A 17,584-nucleotide genomic window follows, 5' to 3' on the forward strand; every position below is an offset into this window, starting at 1 on the left:
ATTTAGATACTGGTGTTGTTAGTATCTAGATTTAGAAGAGGTGAAATCTCTTGCTAATCCAAGATACAGATCTACTCAGAAAATGTTTAAACGTAATCCTGAGCTACTTCATTTCCGGGTAAGCAGTCGGGCTGTGTTAGAGCTGATGATGCTGGAGAGCTGCCTCTCTGCTGGCTGCTTGTTTGGCTTTCTAAAGTAATAATGGAGTTGAGAAGAGTGGCTTTCCATCTGGGTTAATTACAAGTGCAGCCGATTCCCAGAGAGCGCTGTGGCTCAGCAAGAGTCCGTACATGTTCTGGAGTGGTCTCAGAAGCCTGCAGCGTTGATCTCAGTCTGTGGGAGTTAAAGGTACAAGCTATATCCCTCTGGTTTTCTCAGCTATCAGTCTAATAGTTGTGTGAAGGGAATTCTTCTGGGACACTGTCTTTATTATAACCGTATTTTTTCTTTAAATTGCAGGGAGATGGCTGGGTTTATCATAAACCCCTCTGGAAAACAGTCCCTGCTGCACAAACTCAGCAAACGGACACTAACTAGAAAAGCTGCTTTAAGATGAGTTTTCCAGTTTTCTTCTCCTTTTCCTCTGTCTCTCAAAACACAGTAATCGCACTGAGTGTCCCCTTTTTATGTAATTGTGAACGTTTAAATGAGCATAAAGAAATAAATACGCTAGGGCACTTTAAAGTTATTTAAAAAAAAAAAAAGTTGTGGAGACAAACTTGCCAGGTACATTCAACCAACTTGTTTTTTGTACGATCCAAGAGATTTTATCTGAATTGTGTAAGATTCTCCTAAGTAGATCTGATTGCAAAAGCTGCCTAAGAGAAGAAGGAACTGCTGGATTTTGGAGTGACATCGGAACTTTTTTCAGAATCTGCATCAAGCTCTTTAGTAACTGAAGCCTGCTCAGTACCCATGTAGTAGACAACAGCAACAAAAAACTGCTGCTTTTATGCCCAGTGATTAACCATTTTGGTGAAAACTGGAGGGGTGTTTGGAAGATGTGCCTGAAATCAGTGTTAAGAAACAACTGGATTGTGACGACCTTTTTCTTCAGAGAGAACGCATGCATGCATCGGAAGAATATGGGATATATGTAGAGACTACCTTTCTTTTTTATGGATTTGCAAAAGCAATTAGAATTGTAACCATGGAGAAATTTTTCCTCTGAAATGTTTTAATATACTTGAAATAATTGACTTGAATTGGAGAAGTAATTTGAACACTTTTCAACTTCTAGTTTTATTAAATCTCTTTGAGTGACTTTGATTTTTCTCATGTTATAATGTAATGAGGTTGGGCCTTTTTTTTTCCTCTTCCACCTTCCCTTCCCAAGGACTAAGGCTTTCAAAATGAACAGAAAACGTACAATTTTGTATTTAAATTTCTCTGCCCATCTAATCATCTCAGAGGTGAAGTATCAGTGTTACAAGCTGTCCTTTGGATTGTTTTGGTTTTTCTCCTGTGGTGTTATTCAGAACAAAGCAGTGAAATGTGACCTGTGAATACATGGACTGTAGGTCCTGGTTTTTCATCTTACCATAAAAAAATGCTGATTATGCTGAGGACTGGGTATTGATTTGAAACACAATCAGATATCAGGAAACTGTATTCAGGTACAAACATCCTTTGGGTTTTTTTTATAACTATTTTATTGAAGTCTAAGAATTGCTGGCAATTAAGAATAGTACTTAATGGCTTTTGTTATTGTTGTAACTACAAGCTACCTTAATTTTTCCAACAGTGGTGCCTTACTCTGTTTTTTCTTCTGATATAGTCTTCCAGTCAGTGTATATAACATTATCTGCCACTTCCCAGCCATGGCAATGGCTGCACCTGATCCAGCATCATGAGAACTCACAACTATGTGATCTGGTAAGATGTTTTCCATGGAGAAGATCCAAGTGTAAGAATGCATCAGAAGGTTTAAATAACCACGTTAACTTTCAACACAAACTGTAAATTGCGCAAAAAAAAAAAAAAAACGGGGTTATGCACAACTATTTTGATTCTTGTACATTTTTTTTCTGTGAAATGCACTGAGATCTCAACGCGAGTCGTAGTCTGTTTGTGAGAAGTGGGGTGGGGATAATAAAACTACAAAATGATGCATTTGTTCTGTCTGCTTTCCGAGAGATCAGGTGACCAGAGGAGTAGGTTGTTGTCTGTTACGCTGGAGATCTGTCTGTCTGGGCTTTCCTTGGCCCTGGAAGTAGGATATTTTGGCACTGTGCACTTGAGTAGTAACTTATCTTCTCCAGCAGAAGAATGTTTTAGGCCCTGCTGTCTTGTTTGTGGTATTCTGTAGAACCATCCTGTTGCGTTAGTTTTGGATATCCATTGGGCATTTTCATGTTTAACCAGGAATAAAAATAAAAATGAAAACAGTGGGATTAGTTCCTCCTTGTTTCTGGGTCTGCGGCACATTTGGGGTGTGCTCCTTGGCCAGTTCTGGGATCTGGGATGGGAGTTGTGGTGGCAGTCTGTGACCTTCCATGGTTTGTCAGTACCTGCACCAAACTGGGGTGGTAGAGGGACAGAAAATAAATTGACAAGACTGTATATCTTCCGTAGTTTTATCTGTGTCATGTGGCAGATTTGCTTTAAACGGCAAGGTCCAGATTTTAATATTGCGGTGATCAGAGCAAAAAACAAACCTTTATCACCTGAGCATACTCCAGGGATCAGCCTTATACTTACTGAGATACAGACCTATGACTCAGCCACTGAGCTCTACTTAAAACTTTGATTTGGGAATTTGTCAAGGTGATGGTTATAAAACAGACTGGAAAGCTCCCATGTTGACCATAAACCCATTCGTGTTCCTTATATAATATTATTAGTCAAGTTATTTCTCTTCCACCCTCATCTGGTATGCTTGTGGTTTCACACTGAGAAAGCTGTTACTAATTTTGTTGTGTAAAAATAGACCAACGCTGAAGAAGTAGTCTTTTAAAATACATGAAACGATCTCTTTTAACATGGGGGTGCTGCTAGAAGAAAAGAAGGTAGAGCCTTCCTTCGCTCAGATGAGCACAAGAACTGGAACGCCTTCCTGATGTGGACTTGGTTACGATGCAAATTTCTAGTTAGTTCTAGAAAAAAAGGACATAGTTGAAAACAGCTTAAAAGAAAAATCTAGCCACTGAATATCCAGCTTAAATTGCAAGACACTTACGTGATTCTTCTGAGAGCTGCAAGCACCCTGCGGACTAACGTATGTATTTTTAACTCTGACCAGATTTGGTTCTCTTGCATAACTGCTGTGGTTTCCATCTTGTACCTTCTGGAGCGAAGGGAAGGGCTCGCTGCTGCTTCCTATGTAGCTATTTGCTGGAACCACAGCGTGTTCAACAGGGAGCGTGGCAAAATGTAGGATTTTGGCTTATGTTCCCTTCTGTCTTTTTGGCTTGCTTGGGCTCCACTGAAGAATAAGAGCAAAATTCTTACTGATCTCAGTGGGTTTAGGCTCCCTGAATTATAAACAGATCTTGGAGCTTAAAGAAGTGGCCCTCTTCAGAGGTACTGCGTACCCTGCTGCTCGTGGAAAACCAAGTGTGTGACGAGTCACTTGTATTTAACACGGGCATTCACACATAATCCCGAAAGCTGGAGTCTGACTTGGTTTTCATGGAAAAAAATGCACCATGTAAATTGGCGAGCTGAAGTTTCTAGGCATGGGGAGGGAAATAGATTGAGAAGTTTTTCGGCATATTTACGGTGCAAACTGTCAAGCCTAGGATGAAGTCTCTGTCTCCCCAGGGGAATTTGGATTTCAGCTGTTGGAATCGGAGATGCAGCCTTCAATGTCTGGCCACCTGTGGAAGAACAGGTCAGAGTGTCTTTTAAAGCCTCTTGCACTGAACTTGGTAGAACAAGTATTTATCAGTGTTAAATCCAAACAGCTTGGTGCAGAACTTGGTAGGGTAAACTTTGCACTGAATATTCCGGGAAGAGAAGATTGGACAGCCTGGGAGGAGTTTGGTATGTTCCCATAGTTTATCTCCATGTCAGAAAAACTGCTATGTGCTCTCTGTTCCTCTTGGGCATATGTACAGTAGAGCAGTGGTTAATACATTAAAGAAATAGTGATTTAATATATTAAAGAAAGGGTGGTGTTTATGGTGAACTGGGGAGGATATGCTTCAAGATAAAGGGGTTAGACTGGAAAAATTGCAAGATGAGAGGAGGAAGCAGGCAGGTGGGGGTTTGGCGAGAATGAAAGATATGGGCACAGTTGCAGGTGGAGGCTTATACTTGGTAGCCAAAGTTAGTTTTTGTTATTTGGATTTGATGCAACCTAATTCATTCCCCTTCTGTCCTTCTCCAAAGTGATTAGCGACAGTTTTGTTTTAGGTTTTTAATTTAGGAGCTGCGGAAACAGTTCAAAAAGGTGGAAACAATAGTGAGAGAAGAAAAGCTTTTTGTATGGGTTGGTGCTGTCGTAGCTGTGCGTTTTAGAAAACCAAAACAGCCCTGCAGATCTGCTTCCCTGCTCCACAACGGGGGAGCCTGGGCTGTAGAAAGCTCGCGGCTGTTGTATGGTTTTCCCCCTTCCCCTCTCTTGCAGGGGTTGATCCATGCAGTGTGTGCTGGCCAGTGAAGTATTCCTCTCCGATGCTATGCTGAAAGATAAACCTCTGTGTAGGTGAGTGTCAGGTACGGGCTTGCAGGGCTTCTTAGGAGCAGCTAAGGTTTTTATTACCTTTTTCTCCCAGGGGTGGAGGGATGAAGACTTGCACAGGGCCAGGGTTCAGCAGGAGGAGCGACTTACCTTTCCTTAATTGCCTTTCCGCTAGAGAGGCGGCCTGGCTTGGGCTGGTGGTTATGGGAGTGAAGGTCCCAGTTCCGTCTGACCATGTTTCTTCAGGTTGAGTAACACAGCAGAGGGGTGTGAAGGAGTTGCAAGAAGAGTTAGCCAACACGTTCGTGTTGACAGTATTACTGTGGCACAAATCTGTTGGTTAGAGGTGGCTGGGAACTGGATGGATGGGGGGAAAAGAGAGTTGTCTGTATACCCTGTGTGGAGATTTCCTGGGATGAAACAGCAGTGTCTACGCTGGTGACTTTTTTTCCTATTGAAGAAACTTCATGCACCTACCTGAACTATCAAGTACACCCAGGAATTAAAGGTGTGCTTGAGTTGCAGCAAATCAGGCTTTTGCAAACTGGATTACAGCGGATCTCTATAGTATATTAAGGACTGATCGATGAATAACTTTTCTCGGGTGCCCGCATTTATTCCACTGGGGGTGTGTAGCATCTCAAGTCCGAATATTTTTTTTCTGCTGCTACAACAGATATTTGTTTTTGTGTGGAGGCCATTAAAAAGGGAAGATAAAAAATTGCCTTGATGTCTGCAGAATAAGCTGTTAGAGGAGCAACTCGTGATGGCAGTGTGGAAGGACTTCAAAAGACACATGGAATTCGGGTGCTTATTAATAAAAGGTTAAACATTATTATTTTAAAAAATAATAAAAGGAATGCTTTGCATCATTATACATTTTAAAGTAAGTACAAAATCAGTTCATATATAGTGTTGCACTTTAACCAAAGTATTGATTCCACAGTTCACTGTATCTGTGGGAGGAAACAGATCTTATAAATAAGTTATGTACTAGATCTTAGTTCCGTTTTTGGAAAATGAAGCGAGGGTTTTTCCCCATGACCTAAATGCCGCTCACATTTCTTCTCATTTCTCACAATAAGGCTCTTTGCCTGCTGTGTCACTGCATGCTTCTGCTCCCGTCACTGTCCTGGTGCTCCCCGCCTGGAGAAGCTGTTTTGCTGGCCTCGTTGTCCGTGTTGTTGTTGAGGATGTCGTCGCAGTCCATCTGTGCCATCAGGTTGAAGCGCTCTGCCACGCAGTGGGCAGTGAGGCGAGCCTCGGGGTCGTGGTCCCAGCACTCCGTGATGGTGTCGCATAGAAAACGCATTCCCTGCGGTCAGAAGGGCTGAAATTAAGATCTGAGGGTAGGAGGAAGAGGAGCTAGAAGCTGTTCTAAGGCAATTGCAGTGTTTTACCATACTTTTGACAGCTTCCTGCAGAAATGCTATTTTTGGCCAAGCTTAAGCACAGGAGGAAACAGCCTTGGTAAGTTGTGGCAAGTGCCAACGTTGGCGCTACTACTGGCACTGCTTGCGTCAGAGCAGCAGCCTCGGCTGACGTGGGATCTGATCCCAAGCGGTTTTCCATGCTACCTGGAAATCCCTGGAAGTTGGCTTGTGTTGACTGTGGGACTTCAACAGGGGCTGGAAGGAAATAGGCCCTCCATCTCCTGTCTCTGCCTCGCTGGTTCCGACCGGAGCAAATGACATTCCCGGGGGGACAGGAGAGGTGCAGCTGGCGACCAGGCTGGCAGCTGAGCCCAGGTCTCCAGGCTTCACACCTGGGCCCTGGCTGTTACGCCTGGACAGAGGGGAGGGGCAGGGGGTGCAAAGGCGGGTTTGGAATTAAACTCCTGAAAACTGAGTTCTTGTTCTAGCGGCTCTTTGAAAGGGTGCACCGTGCGAAGTAGTCATTGCAGTGTGCAGCTAAACTTTGTTTTCTCACCACGAAATAGTGTCGTGGTTTAGGTGGGATCGGGTACTTCTCCCTGTGCCCCAGAGCACATTCAGTTCCTCTCAGTTACAATGGTTATGTCTCCCAGTAATATATTTTTTTTTTCCAATTGTGTAGTGCTCTGAAAAGAGTTCCAATATTTTGGGCTTGGAAAGAACATGGCAGTATTCAGCTGGTATTTTTCCCACTCTTAATCTAGTAGCACAGCTAGCATCAGAAGCTATGTTGAACCTTCCTTTGCCTGTATAATTCCTATCATGTGCTATTCCTTTTTGCATCTCTGTCAACCAAGGTTGCAACACAGTGGAAAAATTATTATTCTAAATAAAGCTTCATGTTTTCTAGTGTGTTTTTTTTGTGTGTGTATTTCTTAATTTGCAGTTAAGAGAACCCAAAGTCTCATATGGACCAACACAAGAGGCAAATGCAAGTCCTACAGAGACGTACCCTCAGTGTCGTTTGTCCTTCCGCACCTTACTCTCAACTCGCTGCTCGCCGCTCAGGTTCATTGTGCTGAATCTTCCATAATTGGCGCAGATGAGAGAGAACAGGGTTGTGCAGTGAAACGGGCAGAGGGTGTCTTTCAGTACTTCTTACGTCACCCATTTATTAGCTTAGTCGGAAGGATTTGAGGATGATTGGTTAACAGGCGAAAACGAGCTAGCTTAGCTGAAGCCTTTAAAACGAGCCTGTTCTCCAACAGCACGTGGCACTGTCGTATGGTTTAGTCACCAGATTTTCTGTGCTTATTTTGCCCTGAAATGATGACATCTATTTGCAGTTTGCCTTGTGAGTAGCGATGATGCTCTTTTGAATGGCACGACTGGAACATCTTGTTACGCTTACCACGTGGACTGAGTTTGGGTTTTAGATCTGGTATCTCAGACATCCAAAGGATGCTGACTTTTACAAGTGTATTTTCAGTGGCAATATTGACTTAAGCTCCCACTGCTCCTTCCTGTCCTGCACCAGCCCTTCGGCTGTGCCAGTACAACAGTCTGTTCAGCTGCTTCGTGAACCAGATCCAGGAATTTACCTGGCCCAAATAACCACTTTTTTATTATTTTAAATGTCTTGGGGTGTGAAGTGAGGTAGAAGCATGGGCTTAAGGTGTTTGTAAGTTATCTGGGAAACTTTGGGGATAAATTTCTTCAGCTGACTTTATTGTGCAGCCTTGCAAACAGTTGCTGATGGGCAGCACGCTGGGTGAGTCAGCTCCATCAGGGAAATTCATGCTGAAGTTTGCTGAAAATCTTACACCGTGGCCAACAGTGTAGGTCCTCACTTGACTGAGAGTGATCCTGATGGTAGAAACGTGGAAGTAACATTTGGAGCTGGAACTTCTTTACATTGGTGGGAACATCTATGGGTGCTTACCATTCAGGTGAGCAATCTGCCACCCTTTCTTGGTGTCGTCCAAGGCTTCCTGCTGCAAGAAGCCATTGACCCCCGGAGTGGCACAAAGAGGTGGCTTTCTCCTGCTTCCCAGCAGATGGTGCTGCCCTATGCCACATCCTGGGAGACCAGTTGCAAAATGTCTGGAAAATCATGAAAAGCCAGGCTCCTAAGGAGATGTTTATTAGATCAGCTAAGATTAGGGAGCTTTCAGGAACACAACGTGGCTTTTCTGTTCCTCTTCCCCAGTGAATATCAGGTGGTCTAATAAAAGTTACTCCCTTATAAGCCTTGCTCTGTTTACATGTGAGACCAACCCAACTACAGCAACATTGGTTCTTGGAGGTGATTGCAGTCGGTGGTTCTTCAGCTCCACAAACAGCGCAGTCATGGTCAGGTTCTGTCAGAGCATGATTTTTGACAACCCAAGCCTCTGTGTATTTTTCCCATGGTTTCAAAGTTTATCAGAGACCTTGGGAGGTGAATATGTGAGGTGAGTACTCAAAGGCTTCAAATATGTAGCGGTGCTGATTGAAGTTCCAGTATTTGCCTTCATCAAGGAAAAAAAGCTGGGCGAACTCCAGAAATGGACTCGCCGACTGATAAACTCACTGATGGTCCAGCAGAAACCACCGATTCGTGAGATGCTGTTTGCCCCTTTGGTCGGTCAGGTTGGTTGTGAGCCTTTGGACAAACATGGCTGTGAGAGCAGAACTTGTGGGGAACGCGCAGCCTTCTAAGATCATAAAATTATATCGTTCCTCTTGAAAAGCCTGGCTTTATATGGCATCCAGGCAGCGTGGACGCAGTAGCAGCGTGGTTTTTGGGGAACACTGCAAAATGATGCACCGAGCACTGCAGGGCTCTGTGAGCCAGCAGGCTCAATGTTTCAGCTTGTTTTTCAGATGAGCTGATTTGTTGATCGGCAGATGGTGTTTTTCTACAAGACACATGAAATTTAAGAAGTACCAAAGCCAGGCAAGATTTGAAAATCATCGTCAGTGTGCCTGTTGCCCCCTGCGTCCTCAGCGCGTGGAAGAAAGTACTGGACCCGAGGGAGAGAGGACCCTGCCAGTGCCGGGAAGCAGGTACGTTGCTGGAGCTGGTTGGTCTGGGTGTGCTTGTGGACGGCTTTAGCAGAGCACATCTCATCATCGCTGAAGCGCTTCTGTTCTGGGGTGCTGAGCTATGCTTTCTGGGCTGAAGCGCTTTGCTTGCAGACCATCTGAGCTGAAATCTGGTGAAAGCCTTCCCCTTGGCAAGACTTGAAGCTAGCAGTTTCCCTTGCCCTCAGCTTCACGCGTGTTTCCCAGCTGTTTCACTCGAGGGAGATGCTTCCCGTTTGGGCTTTCCTCGTGGAAGTCCTGCCTCTCATATGCCAAGTCCTGACCTCACATGTTAGAGGTAGTTTTGAGCTTGAAACCACCACAACCAAGCAGGCAGGAGGCTGGATGCCACTTTCTCCCCTCCGTCCCTGCTGCAAGATGGCTGTGTGTGAAGGACTGTGTTTCCTGAGCTAGAGCTTTCTGGACATGGTGGTTATGAGAGAAATGGGGTGAATTCAAACGATTTACTGTTTCATACGAAGAGCTTGCACTGAAATGCTCCATTTTGCTGTTATCTGCAAGATAACTGAATGCCATTGCTTGGCGTTCATAACGCTTCCTTATCAGGTCAATTTATTCATTAAATTTTGCTGTGCCCCTGGCTGGTGGCTGCTAAACACCAGGAAGCTGTGTCTTGTGGGGCTTATGTGGGCTCAGCCAACCAGGAGGGAGCTGTAAGGAGGGCCCAGGAGTTCCGCCTGCTTTTGCTTTGGTTACAGCTGTAAGGATTTTTAGGCTGGGTGAGTTAAGTGGGACAAGATGGGTTGCTCTTTTCTGAACCAACTGCTCCCAGCTTACCTGATGCACCAGCCAGCTGCTCGGGATCTCGGGGCGTCCTCTGCCATGCAGCACGATGTCCCTCATGGTATCCACGCAGGGCTGCTCCTGGACTTTTGACCCAAAAGGCAGCTCATAATTTTTTACCTCTGCAAGGAAGCAACAGCAGCATTACAGGATGTTTTTCATGCGTTCACTGCTTTGCTTTTGTAAGGTCCGCCAGATAAGAATGAATTTTTTTTTTAATCAGCCTGCAAAAATAGATGGATCTGGAAACAATTTAGAATTTGAACACAGAAATGTAGTGCTGGGTTTTCATGTGGAGGTTGTTTTCAGAGACAGGACCGAGGAACCATCTGACTCCCTTCCTGAACCCAAGAGATGCACTACAAAGGACTTGGTCTGTCTTTGGACAAGACGTATTTTGAGTGGGTAAAATGTGTTGCGCCGGTGAAAGACGGGAGAGAGGTGACCACGGTACCAGCATCCAGATTCCTGCTGTGGGAAGGGATTGGGTTAGAGAAGAAATGGCCCTTCCAGAAGAGCAACCCCATGTCGTGGGAGGCCAAGGAGAAACTCCCTGTTGCAGAGGTGAGAGGCCTGGCTTCTGCCAGCTCCTGCCTGGGCACAAATGCAGGTGAAACATGAGTGGGGAAGGGTGGCCTGGGACGCTGGCTCGGGAGCAAAGGATGCACGGGGCATCTGAGCCACGCCACTGAGCATGGGCACGCGGGGCGGTCGGGGCAGCTTTCTCGCCGAGGGCTGGAGTTTCTTGCAGCTCTGTGGGTCTGTATTGCAAGTAGGTGGGACAGGGAAGGAACTGGAGAGAGCTGAAAGTGGGAGGGAGGGAGGGAGGGAGGGAGGTGGGCAGGCAGGGGCTAACAGCAGGGCAGCTAATGAGATGTTTTGCTATGTGCCATTTCAGATGCCGGGATGTGGCTCTGGGAGGCGAGGGGGGACGCGGCTCTGTCAGGGGCTGGAGTCTGCGAGTCCCCGTTGCTGTTGTCTGAAAAAAAACAACCCAAAGTGCTTGTGGCCGGGGAGGGGGAGGCAGCTTCGGCTCTTCCTGCCTGGTTTGCTTTCCATCGCCAGCACCAGCTCGGAGGAGGCTTGGCGGCCGGCCGGCTTGGAGCGGGGGCTGGACCAGATGAGCCCTGGGGTCCCGTCCCGCTCCTCGGCCACGGAGCCGGCCCCCTCGAGCTGCGGCACACAGGGCAGGCAGCCACGGGGGAGGATCTGCCGCCTGCTCTCGGCACCCCGGCGGAGACCCAAGCCACCCCAAATCGGGTCCTGTGCCACCGTGGGGATGAGCCGCATCCCTGTACGGGGAGGAAGGGAGCAAAAAGGTGCCCGGAAACCCTGGTGCGATGCTCCTACCTCCTACCACTTCACATCTGGAGGCCATTTCCCACAAAACGAGGGCCATGGAGTAGACATCCATCTGCTTGAAAGACTCCAGGTCTTCCAGGTTCACCCTGGACTCCAGGACCTCTGGGGCCATGTACCTGGCGGTGCCCACCTGCCCGCAAAGAGGAGAAAGGCGTTAGCAGGGGTGGGCGAGGACTTCGGCCGCGGGGTGACCCGGGGTGGCTTGCGAAGGGTCCCCTCCGGGTCATACTTGCCTGCCCGCTGTTGGCAAAGTCGTCCACCGTCAGGGAAGGGTCGAGGCGTATGGCGATGCCGAAGTCGCAGAGCACGCACTCCTGCTCGTTCTTCACCAGGACGTTGGTGCTTTTGATGTCCCGGTGGGCGATGGGGATTTTTGGCCTGCCGCAGGTGGTGTAGTCGCTGTGGAGGTGGGCCACGCCGCTCACCAGGGAGCCCGCCATCTTCTGCAGCTCCATCCAGCTCAGGACGTGGCGGGAGAGGTAGTCCTTGAGGTTGCCGCGGCTGTGGTAGGCGGTGATGAGCCAATACTCCCGGCGCGGCCCCGTGCCCCGGTCCTCAGCGGTGAGGAACCGCAGCACGCTGTCATGCTTGAGGCTGGCATCGGTGAAGATCTGGCTCTCATTCTTCCAGGAGGAGTACTCCTCACAGGGGAAGATCTTCACGGCCACCGTCTCGTACTGCCCCGAGCGGCTGTGGCTCAGCTTGGCCCTCCACACCTCCGCGAACTGCCCTTTGCCCACCATCTCATCCAGCTCGATGGGCAGCAGCTCGGCGGGGCAGCTGCTGGCACAAGTGGGACCCTCGTCCATCAGCACGGACAGCTTCTCCTCCCGCTCGGCGGGCATCCCCGGCTCCGGCAGCGCCGGGGGCTGCCCCGTCTTCCCGCCCCAAGCCTTGGCTCTCTTTCGCCGCTTCTGCGTGCGGCAGAGGTAGAATATCACGGTGACCATCACCGCCACCAGCAGCGGGGGTAGGAGGCTGATGGCGGCCACTGGGATCACCTCTTTGCTCTGCAGCATGGAGTAGCCTGCAGGGAGGAAAGCAAACGTGAGGGCGCTGTGGCCGCGGCTCCGCAAACGGCTCGTTCTCATCACGCGGAGGAGGAAAATACGCGAAGCCATTAATGAAGTGCAGCTCTTTGCGGGGCCGCAACGCACGCTGTGCGCAAACCCCGTCACAGAATCACAGACTGTTCGGGGTTGGAAGGGACCTCTGTGGGTCATGTCCAACCCCCCTGCCGAAGCAGGGTCACCTACAGCAGGCTGCACAGGACCTTGTCCAGGTGGGTCTTGAATATCTCCAGAGAAGGAGAATCCACAACCTCCCTGGGCAGCCTGTTCCAGGGCTCCGTCACCCTCAGAGGGAAGAAGTTCTTCCTCATGTTCAGATGGAACTTCCTGTGCTTCAGTTTGTGCCCATTGCCCCTTGTCCTGTCGCTGGGCACCACTGAAAAGAGCTTGGCCCCATCTTCCTGACACCCACCCTTCAGATATTTGTAAGCATTTCTAAGGTCCCCTCTCAACCTTCTCTTCTTCAGGCTGAACAAGCCCAGCTCCCTCAGCCTCTCCTCGTAGGAGAGATGCTCCCGTCCCCTAGAACCCAGATGCAGGCGGTTGCTAAGGGGGCTGCTCAAATCTAACTCCATTTATCGAGCGAGGGTTCGGGACGCCAGCCTGTGTTAACCGGGCGGTGCGGTGTGCAAGGCCCTGCCGCTGCCACCAGAACGGCTCGGCTGCCCTTCGGCAGATCTCGAGCGCTGCTCGTGCTCGTGGCAAGGGGAGCCGGGGCAGATAACGCTGAGGCAAGGCTCGAACGGAGCAAACCTCTGCGAGGGTTTGGGGCCATGGCTTTGCCGGACCCCTGCGGCGCAGGGAGAGCCGGGAGGGATGCTGAAGGTGGGGTGAGCAGCGTGCAGGACCGTGCATCCTGGGGGAACACCGGGGTGCTTTGCGCAATAATTAGCATAACGGAGCAGCGTTTCGGTGCCAGTGTTGGCATCTCCTTCCTCACCGCGTTCCAGCACCGACCCCCATCAACCAAGCGGGCAGGGCTGCTTCTGTTTTGTTTGTTTGAAACCCCTGTCAGCCTTCAGATCATCGGGGGGGGGCACACAAAAAGCCCTAACCCTCGCACAACATATAATTGTCTGATCCTTTGATGTTGGCGATTCCTGGAATAAACATGCTGACTTCAGTAGAGATATTCAAGTAAAATCTTACTCAGAGGTTTTTCTGCCAAGTATAATAACCCAGGGGAAGAGGGATAAGAATCATTCCATAAGCAAAACTCTTGCTGCTTGACCTCAGTGTGTGCAGATCATAATTCAGGTTCTGGAAAAACAGAGCGTTTAGCTATTTTCCTTGGCAAATTTCAAAAAAATGTGCTGCAGCTAATTTCTGCAAGGCTGTGAAAGCGTTTCTAAAATAGGCATCAGGTTCAAACCACAAGATCAACCTAAACTGATATAAATCAATAACTAACTCGGGAATATGTTTATTTTGGAAAGCGTTAGGCCTGGATATCACCTACTGCTTTAATGGATTTACCCGATGCTTGAGATCCCATCGCTGAGACTCTGAAGAAAGAGATGTTTTTAAGGGAGTTGCATGCATGAATTCTGAGAGGAGCAAGTTAACACAACTTCAGCAAACTCCTTCATGAGGATGCCCCTTCCTGATGCGAGCCCTTGGCTACGGAGTGGGTGCAGCACAGCTCAGACCCCTTCCGTGGAGAGCAAATGTACCTGCTCTGGTGATAACTGTGGGTCTGTAAACCTGTGCATATTTGAGCATCACTGCGTGGGTCTTCCCAGCCCTGCCAGCGGGAGGTGGACCTCCAGGGCCAGGCTCAGTCGGCGCAGTGGTGGAGAGGATTCTGCGTGTTCAACCCTACCCAGTGTCTTCCCAAGGTGAATGCTGGGCTCCTGCTTGCGCAGCGTCAGGAACCGATGCCTCCGTGTCTTCGTTGGGGTCATCTCTGAGCTCTGAAGGGGTCCCCTGCAGCCCCGGTGCTTGGGCAGTGCCACCCGGCCGCCTAGACCTGAAGGCAGGCCTTAAGGCTCATCAAGGAATGGGGAAAAAGTCCACCTCCTTCAGCTGCTGGAGAAATGCTCATCTCTGTCGGGTGTTTCTCTGCTTGGTGTTTGTCTATACCGTTGAAGGTGATTGTAAGTTAACGTTTAAAATGCAAGCCGTCCTTTAAAGCCGAAGAAAAAGATGTAAACGATGGGGTCTCTGAGCCTGGGGCTTCCCAAGCTGGCCCCACAAACCGAGTCAAAGAGGAGACCGTTGTTTCAGGCTCACTCGGCGCCGGCTGGCAGGAGGCGGCTGCTTGTTTAAGCCTTCGGTGGGGGCGACGTTCCCAATGAGCCAGTTGTCATCTTTGTGTGCAGGGTGACATATCCCGGCATCGGCTGTGGGATCTGACTGTCTCTCCCTAGGAGCGCGCGTACCGGTTATGTTTGGCTCGGGAAGCAGCAAAGAACTGCCAGATTTAGCATCATTTGCCGTCGTTAAAAGTGGGTTGTTTGTTCTGAGAATTTGCATTTTATGGGATTTTATATTTTTTATTTTCCTTGGTGTTGTGGGAGAAGGTATGCAACTGACTTGCAGGTTATGCTTGGGCTCATTTTCAGCATCTCGTTGCTCTGTAATTGTGGAAAGTTGGAGGGGTTTCACGTTGCTTTTGTTATGGGTCAGATTTTTGATGGGCATTTGGATAAACCTGGTCCATTTGGAGTTGGGGAGGTTTGGACAAGCCCCCAAAGGCTCGGGATCTAGCTGGAAGCGTTTCCAAAGTCCACGACCCTCCCGAGGCACAGAAATGAGCTGCCTCTTAGTTTTCCCTCCTGTGGCTTCACAGCTCCTGTTGGATCTCCAGCCGTCTGCAGAGGCATCGACAGGCGCGCCGAGCTGCGCTCGCGTGAGTGCACGGCACCGGCACGGCTCTGGTCGTCCCTGCCCGGGGGAAGCGCCGCTGCAGAAATCCCTGGGAGAGTGGCCAGGGAGGCACCACCACCTTTTGGGTTGCAGCCGTGGCAGATGCCAGCGGTTCCCGTGGGTGTGCCGGGGTGGGATTTGCTCCGGTGCGACTTATTTAAAGCTTTCGGAGCATTGACTCATGCTGGGTTACATCAGCTTCTGGGTTCCCTGGTTGATTCGCCCTGCGCTCAAGGGCCTACCGAGAGATAAGGTGGATTTTCCACCACCTGATGTTTCCAGACCAAGGCTGGAGGCAGTTCTGGGAGGGATGGTTTCGCCACAGACAAAATACTGGGCTCAATAATGGGGTACAAAGTTTACCTAGCTTTTATATATGGGGGTCAAAGAAGATGCTGAAGGAGCTCTTTCTGGCATTGCATTTCCCACTCTTGAAAATACAAGTTATCTGTCATCAGCCTTGGGTGCTGCTCCCCCCATAAATAACATTAACAAAAGCACTCACCGTTGGTGTGGTTTTCAAAGATGAGTTTATCGTTGCACTCCTGCTCGTCCACGCAGCCGCAGACGTAGATGATCCCGTCCTCGCTGGGCTGGTGGGTCATGATGCAGCGCGAGGTGTTGTAGTTGGGGACCATGAGGTTTTCGATGGGGCGGTGGGGGTTGTGGCAGAGCGTGCTGATCCTGATGCTCTCGTTGTCCTGTCTCCTGCGCGTGCCGAATGAACGGACAAAGCGTTAGTCTAGCGGCTCAGCCTTCGTGTCGCCTGCGTGTCCTCTTAAACCTGGTTCTAAGATCGTTCGTTTTAAGCTGTGTCGGGAATTGTTTGTAGCAGCCCTGGTATAATTCAAATTATATGTCCTTTGGAGCGGCTTTTCTAAAGCCCTTTATCTCTTCCAAATGGTGGAAAGAGAAATGTTTAGCACGTGTCAGCAGCAGGGTGTGAGCCAGAGATTCTGCTTGTTTCCAGTAGATAATTCACCAGCTCATAATCACACCTTGGATCAGGTAGTGCCAATCCTAAGGCCGAGTGCCCTGCGTGGGATCTGGGGCAAAATCCCTCCTTTACCAAGACCAGCTTCTAGGCCAGCAGGCTTTGGGGCTGTATGGTCCTATGGAAACACTCCAAAATGAGGGTCCCACCTCGTATGTCACCTCTGCTGCAATACGAGTCGTAACATCTCTGCCTCAGCAGGGCCTGGGGTCTCTGCTGCCCAAACTTCACCTGTGCAGGAGAGAAGCGGGGGACGTGGGGGCCGAAACGCCTGCTCGCCAGCGGCCGCTGGGCTCGTGTTTCCCTCCTGCTCCTCTCAACTCGGGCGTGCACGTAGAGCCTGTAAGCACCATTGCATACCCTGGGTTAACTGCTGCGTGTCGTGCCCTGTCCTTGCACAACCATTTGCTCCTGCCTCCAGTGACCTTTTACAAGGTGACTTTTTACAAGGGTGTGTAGGGATAGGACAAGGGGTAATGGCTTTAAACTGAAGGAGTGTAGATTTAGATTAGGCATAAGGAAGAAATTGTTTACTCTGTGGGTGGTGAGGCCCTGGCCCAGGTTGCCCAGAGAAGCTGTGGCTGCCCCCTCCCTGGCAGTGTTGAAGGCCAGGTTGGATGGAGCTCTGAGCAACCTGGCTGGTGGAAGATGTCCCTGCCCATGGCAGGGGGGTTGGAACTGGGTGATCTGTAAGGTCCTTTCCAACCCAAACCATTCTATGAGTCTATGACCTGCGGGAGCAGAGCCCTTCAGTCACTGGTTGGGGCTATTTTGAGAAATGGCTTGACCTTTTGAGCTGCCAAATGATAACGTGAAGGCAATACGACTCCTTGACCATGGGGCTGTGTCTGCATTTGTACCACAGCTTCAGACACCAAGCAGCTACAAATGAAATCTCCTGTGTCACCTGGTGATGTCCTGGTCCTCACCGGGTCTGGGGCAGAGGAACGCTGGGCCTCAGTACAGCCAGGGATGCAATGGCAAATAAGCCCTACCTGCTCCATATTTCCATTTACATAATTAAGAAGGAGGTAAAAGCGTAATTTCTTGGCATATCTAGAGAATTTGTTCTTTGTCTCAAAAAGAAAGGACAGACCTGCTCTTTTTTTTTTTTCCTTCTTTTTTTTTAATTGCTGCATATTTCTTCACCTCCATGTAATACCCTCCGTGTCAGAGATGGTCATAACATCAGCCAGGGGAGACCAAGACGTCCCTCCCACCAGCTGAGAGACAGGAGCCGTGGAGGGTAAAGACTTCCCAAGAGATTTTTCCGTTTCTGGAGTGAAGATTCAAAATATGCCAGTGTCCGTGTTGCGTTTACCTGCGCACAAACCTTCACCAAGCACAGCGAGAACAGATGAAATGTTTCAAGGCCTATTTCCAAAAGGTCTCTCATGACACTCCAGTTACTCACTGAAAAGTG

General features: G+C 49.1%; 2 protein-coding genes across 3 annotated transcripts in view; one reads left to right on the top strand and one right to left on the bottom strand.

The window, feature by feature from the left end:
* The window catches only part of OSBPL11 (oxysterol binding protein like 11), a 47,524-nt gene extending 41,738 nt beyond the window's left edge, over positions 1-5,786 (top strand). Inside the window, exons 13-15 of one of the 2 annotated variants that reach the window (XR_012764974.1) lie at positions 460-3,217; positions 3,763-4,648; positions 5,710-5,786. Coding sequence is in view for 1 of the 2 variants with exons in the window: in XM_075429762.1 (XP_075285877.1) it covers positions 460-537 (78 nt within the window). In the remaining variant the exon portion in view is untranslated. Of the gene's footprint in view, positions 1-459; positions 3,418-3,762; positions 4,649-5,709 lie in introns of those variants that run through there. The other variant, XM_075429762.1, reaches the window with a different exon arrangement.
* Positions 5,727-17,584, bottom strand: part of LOC104338219 (TGF-beta receptor type-2-like) — a 33,829-nt gene continuing 21,971 nt past the window's right edge. Inside the window, exons 3-7 of the mRNA XM_075429763.1 lie at positions 15,673-15,875; positions 11,463-12,256; positions 11,218-11,359; positions 9,862-9,989; positions 5,727-5,939 (exon numbers count right to left, since the gene is read on the bottom strand). Of these exons, the coding sequence (XP_075285878.1) occupies positions 5,727-5,939; positions 9,862-9,989; positions 11,218-11,359; positions 11,463-12,256; positions 15,673-15,875 (1,480 nt within the window). The remainder of the gene's footprint in view (positions 5,940-9,861; positions 9,990-11,217; positions 11,360-11,462; positions 12,257-15,672; positions 15,876-17,584) is intronic.

Source organism: Opisthocomus hoazin, chromosome 9 (assembly GCF_030867145.1).
Source record: "Opisthocomus hoazin isolate bOpiHoa1 chromosome 9, bOpiHoa1.hap1, whole genome shotgun sequence".
In the NCBI taxonomy this organism is placed as follows: domain Eukaryota; kingdom Metazoa; phylum Chordata; class Aves; order Opisthocomiformes; family Opisthocomidae; genus Opisthocomus; species Opisthocomus hoazin.